At 38.4% G+C, this 8,457-nt stretch overlaps 1 protein-coding gene across 2 annotated transcripts in view; it reads left to right on the top strand.

Moving 5' to 3' along the window:
• ATP9A (ATPase phospholipid transporting 9A) overlaps window positions 1-8,011 on the top strand; it is a 130,071-nt gene extending 122,060 nt beyond the window's left edge. The window contains exon 28 of one of the 2 annotated variants that reach the window (XM_089513808.1): window positions 1,567-8,011. In XM_089513808.1, coding sequence (XP_089369934.1) covers window positions 1,567-1,703 — 137 coding nt within the window. In that variant the 3' untranslated portion in view covers window positions 1,704-8,011. The remainder of the gene's footprint in view (window positions 1-1,566) is intronic. The other variant, XM_089513809.1, reaches the window with a different exon arrangement.
• The last annotated feature ends 446 nt before the right edge of the window (window positions 8,012-8,457 follow it).

The following is an 8,457-nucleotide window of genomic DNA, read 5'->3' on the forward strand; positions in this document are numbered from 1 at the left end:
AAAAAACTGATCTGTTTAAACATCTCACAAAAACAATAAATGTATCACTTATAATATAAAATGTCTGATTGTATGGGGTGGTGCTCACCTCTGTCACTAAGCCAAGGGAGCCAGTGTTGTCAAAGACTACTCCGTTATCATGTGGCCAGCATGACTGCATGGGCACTGCTACCTTCCCACTGAAGTGGTACCTATTTACTTACTTTTACATGCTTTTGAACTGCTAGGTTGACAGAAGCTGGGTCTAGTGATGGGAGCTCACTCCGTCACGCAGCACTTCAATCTTGAAATGCCCGCCTGCCAACCTTGCAGTCGTCAGAGTCAGCATCTTAACCACTGAGCCACAACGTCCCTTTTAATACTAAATTATTATTCCATCACACAGCAGCTTTTATTGTGCCCTTTTCATATATGAATATCTCAGAAACAATCCCTTGACCAGATTCAACTCACCAGATTTTTGTCCCCAAACATATCTGATCTGATTATTTAAATAAAGAGAGCAAACTTGCTTTTCCTGAAAGGAGGGCAGAAAGGTCAACAGATGTGAAGGAAATGGTCTTTTTCCAACTGTGAAAAACACTTCAGTGCACAGCTGAAAACTTCACCATTGATCATGTGTTACAGTGATTTTCCATAAAGGGCATATCAGGGATTCATGGAAACCAAAGCACCCTCTTCGCCCACTCAAATTTGCTTCCTCTTCCTCTGACTGCACCAAATTCACCAGGTTTGAAAGGTGTGTGTTACTCTACCACAGACATAGCATTGCTTCACTATTCTTTATGAGCCAGTCAGAAATCTTAGTACTCTGAGTCATTCTTAATGGTTTTCCTTTAAAATGTCTAAATCTTAGCTCATAGTCCTATGCTAATAGCTGCCAAAGGAGATAACCACCTAAAAAAGTCTTTCTTTCTTTCTTTCTTTCTTTCTTTCTTTCTTTCTTTCTTTCAATAAAGCATCTCATTTAGCCTTAAACATGCAATGAGGATCTTCTTTCATTTTTTTTAAATTGGAAAGTTACATGGCTGTTTCTCTTATGTAACATGTCACAAAACAGCATTCTATGCAGTCATGCTGGCCCCATGACCACTGGAGTCGTCTTCAGACAATGCTGGCTTTGGCTTAGTAACGGAGATGAGCACCACCACCTACAGTTGGTTGCAACTAGACATTCATGTCAAGGGGAAACCTTTACCTTTTTAACATAGCTGTACAGTCAGCCCTACATCTCAGTGGATTCTGAATCCATGAATTCCACCATCCACAGTCTGAAAATATTCCCCCCTGAAAAAAAATTCCCAAAAGCAAACCTTGATTTTGCCATTTTACATAAGAGACACCATCTTACTACACAATTGTATATAATGCACTTCAGCAACCACTGATTTTAGTATCCATGGGTGGTCTTGGACCAAACACCAGCAGATACCAAGGGCCCACTATACTTTTACAATAGCAATTTTTAATGGTGGAACTTACTGCTTTGTTCTTCTAAGTGTACTTCGTTTTCTCCCACTCTTTCCAGTTTGCCTGCTGTTTGAGCCATTTTCTCTTCTCTTGCAGATGTTTACTTCATTGCAACCTTGTCATTCTTGTGGAAAGTGACAGTAATCACTCTGGTCAGCTGCCTTCCTCTCTACGTCCTAAAGTACCTGAGGCGAAGGTTTTCTCCCCCAAGCTATTCGAAACTCACATCATAGGTGGCTCTACCAATGGAACAAGGACTCTGTTCTTTGTTTTTGCACAATACTCATAAACAAAATCAGTGTGTGTTCATCATGGTATCAGCTTTGTCCAGTGGTTGCATACGGATCATACATTGACTGAGGAATGTTTCTGAAAAGAACTGAATAACATGCAGTTAAGCAGTAAGGTAGCAGTCAAATAAGCTGAGAGACTATAACATAGCGGCGAAACTGGCCACTCCTGACAAAGCCGCACGCTGCAGCCCCAATCTGGACAGAATCCAGGCCAAATAGGAGCAGCAAAGAGATGCTCCTATTTGGGGTGGATTGAAGCTATCTCATCACAGCTTCAGACAGCTTCCAGCTGGCTTGGGGACCTGTGGTGTCTAAACACCATGCTCCCAAGTCGCCCAGCACGACTTTCGGGTTACTTGGGAATGTGGCGCATGTAAACATCACACCCCCCAGCCTGACTTGAAGCCGGCTGAAGCTGCCAGTCTGTTCCAGCCCATAGATGAACTAGGTTTGTCACTTTATATTTATTAAACTGAGAACAAATGCATGTAACTGGAAAGAAAAGTCGTCTTCTAGTGAGTAGTCAGCTTCCCTGACCCAAAAAAAAAAAAAAAAAAATTTAAAATAATTTTCCCCTCCTTCCTTTTTTTAAAATACTCATGTTGTTTTATATTACAGTTTATTTTGTTCAGGTCCTAGTTATTTTGTGTGTCTTGGAAAATGCTTCCAAATGGGTGACATAACAGGCAGCTGTTAATGTATGGTGCCATGCAGATTTCTTTTGATGGGTTCCAAGACAAACCAGAGTTGCACATTTCAACTAGTTAAGGTTTTCTTTAATCCCTTTAAAGAAAACAACATCCCACAATGAGTCTTCCCTGCTGTGATATTGCCCAATTATTTTTAAAAGGGAATTGATGTTGGCAAAGAGGGGGAAATCCATTTTATTCAGTGGAAGTGTGTTCTTGGGATAATTTTGTGGCATTCAGGTCAGCTGCACAATGTGACCTGGTTACCAAAGGTTGGAATGACCCATTCAAAAGCAGACATGGGGTTCTCACTCCATGTTTGACTAATGAACATGAAAGCCGGAGGCCATTTGCAGGGAAGAAGCAGAGAAAGACATGTCAAACTTCTATGTCTAAACCAGTTGTTAATTCCACCTAGAGTAGACCAGTTGAATCAATGGATTCTATGTACACTTTGACTTACTGAATTGCCATTGTTTCAGTTTGTCTACTCTACATAAAACTAACAGTTGAATTTAGGCCTTAGTACCTATTCACACAGAGACATACACCCAATCCAAGTTCGCTTTTCTGGTTTACTCCCACTTATTCTGAGGCTAAAAGTAAGTCTGGCCAGATATATGAAGGAGTAAATGTAAAATAAAGTAGAAGTAAAATTAAGCACCTTGTCCTCTTACTGCTGCTTTCCTGAAAAAATCTGACCCTCATAGACAAAATACATATTTGCTTTGATAATGTTTATTTCATTCTAATATGTGGGCTGCTGGAACCATTCAATATAATATAAAGGTTGGCTGGTCATTCAATAGCTCTGGCAAACAAACCAGGTTTTTGCTACTTCCTTTTGTCCTCTGCCTTGATAGGTTCTAATGTTTGCTGGCTATATACAACCAGGTAACTAGGACTAGGAAGGGTAACATATGTTTGGGATAGATGACTGCCCCAGGCCTAGTTCAGAAGATAGGGCTTAACTGGGTGACAATATTACAATAACAACTTTGATCTTCGGAAGAAAAATTGCTGCTAATTTTCTTTTTTTTAAAATACACCACTCTCTGAAATTTAATTCCACAGAAACTTAACAGATGCATTAAGAATAATTGGAATTGAAAGGGAAAGGTCATGGGATTCTTGTTATTTACTATAAAACCTTTTAGAAAATGTTTCCTGTTAACACCAAGCTGCGTATAGAGCACTGGAACGTACCACTTCAGACTGCAGTTGGAGAGCCACTGTTGAATTTTCCTCCCCGTATTTAAGACCAAAACAAATCAAACACTTTACTTCTTATCAAAAAGCATATCAGGAAGAAGGCTGGAGATTCCTTTTTTCCTACATAGTAGCTTCCTGTGGAGGGTTTTTATATGTGTCAACTTTTAAAAATGTTACCTTGTTTCTCCAGTGGCAAGGTCCAGAAAAGAATTTTTTTGAATAAAATTGCGCTCTCGGGCCACATAAATGAAGGAACTGAAAATAAAATTAGACATTTTTCTGTAATACTAAATCCTGTGAACAGCTCATAGTTTATCCTGGATTTGCATTGTTCTGTGCAGAAATGTGTAAATAGGACTTCAGAATACAAGAAAAAGATCTGTTTAGCAATGGACTACTGCCAGCATAGTGTAGTGGTTTGAGTATTGGACTGTGACTCTGGAGACCACGGTTTGAATCTCCACTGAGCCATGGAAACCTACTGGGTGATCTTGGACAGGTCACACTCCCCCAGCCTCAAAGGATGACCCTGGCAAACCCCCTCTGAAGAAACTTGCCAAGAAAACCCCATGATAGGTTCACCTTAGGGTCACCATTTGTCAGAAGTAACTTGAAGATACACAACAACACACTGATATTCCAAAGAAAAAGGATCTTGTCCCCCACTACCAGTTTTATATTTAAGAGCTGTGAGACATAAGGATGTAGGAAAAGGAAATTTCCAATGCACTTAACTTGATCTGTGATGAGTGAAGCAATTGTAGGTCATACGGCTATATTCTTTTACACTGTCAAAAGGATCTTTGGCAAATAGTTTAAAGAGAAATGGCAATTTAAAATAAATCCAGCCAAATTACTGGGAGTGGAAGCACTTAAGTCTACCTGAGATCCATTGATGTGGGATTTAAGCACACCTAGCCATGGAATGTAACCACTGCTTTTGTCTATTCTCTCTATATTTGGGGGACAAAAGGCCAGCAATGCAGCATTGTCAGTGGCCAGGAAATTTATATTTATCTACAGTATCTTTCCTTTACTTCCTTTTACAGGTTGTCTTTGTATTATCTTTATATAATACCTCCTGGAGTGTATGTAAGAATGTCCTTTTCCTGCACATGTATGATTAATATTATCGGAAGATGAACAAAATCTTGTTAGTATAAATGATGGATTTAACCAATTGTTTTCAAATCACTGCTGTTTACACTGAACGATCACAGTGCCATGAGTGTCTATATTAACAAATCCAACAAGAAAGGGAATTAATTGTAATTAGGTTCAGTAATATTTATTGGACTAATGACTATGGAACTCTTATTTAGTGACAGTTAACTGTTAAATAATAATTCCTTGTGTAAGACATACTATGGAATCTGTATGATCTGTTGTTCTTTTGTACCTAATGTCTTGCACATAGTTGTAATCTGTGAAGTATCTTCTCTCTGAGAGTAGGTTGTTATATAATTTCATAGGTGTTTTGTAGGTGGGTTTTGGTTTGTTTGTTTTTTTAAGTGTTCAGAAAAGCAAGTTATACAACAAGCTGGTGGCACGAGTTGATTTTTAAAATTATGATTACTTGTATTATTATAATAGCATGTTTGGGTGGCGGCAAAATTATCTCACTTTGGGAGAAAATTGTACATACAGATGGAGTCAATGGAAGAAAAAAACTGATGGGGAAAGTTCTTTCATAAATTACTTTAATTTTGTGTAATCTGGCAATCCTTATATCTGGTGGGGGCACTTCACAACCCAACTCATCTAAACTAGAAGCTGCATGAAGATACAGCTGAGAATTAGTTTGTTTCAACTAAGATTGTCCTGGCAAACATCCTTATGGATTATGTTTTAGATCTTGCGTGATATGAGAGAGCTTGGCAACTTCTGCCTAAAATGGAGAAATACTTGTGGTTATATATTGCTTTATGGAGATTGCTGATAAATACTAATTCTCTTTGTGGCTGGTTACTAAAAAGACTATTTATTTTTGCACTGATACAGTGATCTTCTTTTCATGTTGTTATTTCATTAAATAGACGCAGTATCTTAAGTTTTGATACATCATCGGCTAGTCTCTGTCTCCTCCCATCTCTGAATCATATGTTTACACATTCTTTCCTACACTTTTCTACAGGCAACAGAATACATTTGCAATCATATGTACACTTACTTGGGAATAAATGCTATTGAACTTAATGGAGCTTATGCCAAAGTAAGCATTTAGAAGATTGGGCTGGAAAAGCTACACTTTTACGTTAGTCATAATAGTGAACACTCCAGAGGTAGAAGTACCATATCCTTCCTTCAATCAGAGGTTGGAATGAGGTACTGGTTACTTTGGTGCAAAATCTTTCTTCCTCCCCCCCAAAAAAGTAATCCGTAGAGGAGAAAGGAAGCACCTAGCTTGCCAATTAGTTTATTTTTTTAATGAACAATCATAACCACCCCCACTCTTTAGTGGTCAGTGTCTCCATTTTCCCCCCTTAGGAATTGCTTCAGGCTTTGTGTAGAGAAACTGTAAGGTTAAACCCCAGTGATGACAGGCACAATTCATTAGGTGCTATGTCACTTGTTAAGCCACACTGCACACTGCATTTACAGTCACATTGAATGTGATATCCAGGAAGGGAGGCAACTGTATTTTCTCAGCAGCAAGTTCTAGGGAATTGTCGTACTCACACAGTCCTTGGAACAATTCAGATTTACATGTACAAAAACATGGGGCTTCGCTACATCAGCCCTTGGCAAATTGTCTAATTGCACTTTGTTACATTAGGACAAATATTTCATCTCACAGTTCTGGCACTGTGTCTTGAAGATGGTTGTATAAGGTAGCAGAAATGCACATTTAGTTCCTTCTCCAGCATCCATTGATGACCATACAAATCTTTTGAGACTTAATGCTAAATACAGAATCTTCTTGAAAATTTCAATAAGACTTTTAATTTATATCAAATTATTTAATGCTGTTCTTGAATTCCTCATTTCTTAATATATACAATCCAACACCATTCCAGCTTCTTTTCTTATTACTCTTCCTGTTGCCCTCACACTCCTAATAGCAATTTATGCTATCATCATCTCCATCACCAAATTTCCTTTTGGTGGGCTATAATTCTTCCTCATTGCAACATGTATTACAATTGCATGAGGAACAATTATAGCCAGGTTTGTAACTCCAGCAGCTACCAGGAGGACTTGATGTATTGGAAGCAGTGAAAGTCCAGTGCAACATGGCAGACAGTGGAGTTGGTGATCCAGCACACTGTCAAATTGATAGAATTAATTAAAAATGGGATGGGATAATATTCCTAAGGTTATACCATGTCATGCCACATAGGATATCACGTGTCTTCCCAAAGTAAAGCATCTTCTAACTTTTACCCAGATAAAATACTGAGTAAAGGGTTAGAGCTAAATCTTTTTTCCTGCAATCCTAGCTTTTCACTAGGTTTGAAAATCCCCATTCTTGGATACTCTTGATAGAACAGTCATAGGAAAAAATCCCACATTTGTCTTTACTATTTGAACTGGCACTCTAGTATTAAAAATCTTTTGTCAACTGTGATCATGTTGGTTGCTGTCACTGAATAAAGTATGTATTTCTATGCCTTCAGATGTGGAAGAGAAGGACAAACTTTCCCCTTTTGTGTTGGGGAAACAAATCCTCTTGTCAAGCTATTTGTAATGCTCATGTTTTATACTTGTCCTCCTGTCAATTCATACATGCATATTCTTGATGCAAGAGAAATATAATACAAATTAATGATTCGTCATGTGCAATTGTGTATTGCAAATGTGTAAGAACTTTTAAAAGGGGAATGATATGATAACAGGTAAAATAAATAAATTTTATGCAACTTCATACCTAATTCTCAACTTGGCAGGTGTGAGTTGTTATCAGTTTGGTCCAAGCTTAAGATTTTTAACCTCGTATTGATTTATATGAGTTAAACATGAACAAGGTGGTGGATGTTGTGATATTTATGCGCAAAGAGTCCTTTGCCAAAGGGTGTGAATCAGACACATTTGAAGGAGAATAATAGTGCTAAGGCTGTCTGTATCAGTGAAAATTGTACTGCTGTTCCATTTTTTTTCAACAACAACAACAAAAGACCAGTTTTCTACAAGGGGGTGGGATGATAGAAGGAGCATGGGGAAACTATAGGAAAGCATTTTCTGAATTCCTTCCCTCTCCTCCCAAAAATTCTGAGAATGTATACTGTAACATGGGTAATTGTACAATAAAAACTGTCTGAAAGTACACCTAGTGTGGAATTGCCCTTAAGAGGTACAGGAAATGGCTTGATTGCCATAAAGGAAATACTCTTCCTGCCCTGCAGTGAAGCTCAGCAGGAGACAAAAGAGACAGTAATGGGAGAATTAGAATAATGGCAGTAAATGAACTTTTATCAAAAGGAGCAAGAATAGATGGAAGAGATGAACATACAAAAATCTTTGCCTCATCTGACGCTTTGTCCCTGTCATCAGCTATATATCAGTTCACACAGAAACTTGAACCGCTATTTTTAAATCTGTGGTCCAAAACACACGGCAGAAATAATCCAGTTTGAGACCACTTTAGCTCAGTGCTAGGGAATTCTGGGAATTGTAGTTTATTGTGGCACCAGAGTTCTCTAGCAGAGAAGGTTAAATGTCTCACAAAACTACACTTTCCATGATTCCCTAGTATTGAGCTAGGGCACTTAAAGTGGTCTCAAACTGGATTATTTTTCCAGAGTGTTTTGGACCTGAGATTTAGGGAGATTGTTGCATGGGAAAGCTGCGCTGGA

The sequence above is a fragment of the Sceloporus occidentalis genome, unplaced genomic scaffold (assembly GCF_023333645.1).
Source record: "Sceloporus occidentalis isolate IW3139 unplaced genomic scaffold, rSceOcc1.0.p SCAF_3, whole genome shotgun sequence".
Taxonomy (NCBI): domain Eukaryota; kingdom Metazoa; phylum Chordata; class Lepidosauria; order Squamata; family Phrynosomatidae; genus Sceloporus; species Sceloporus occidentalis.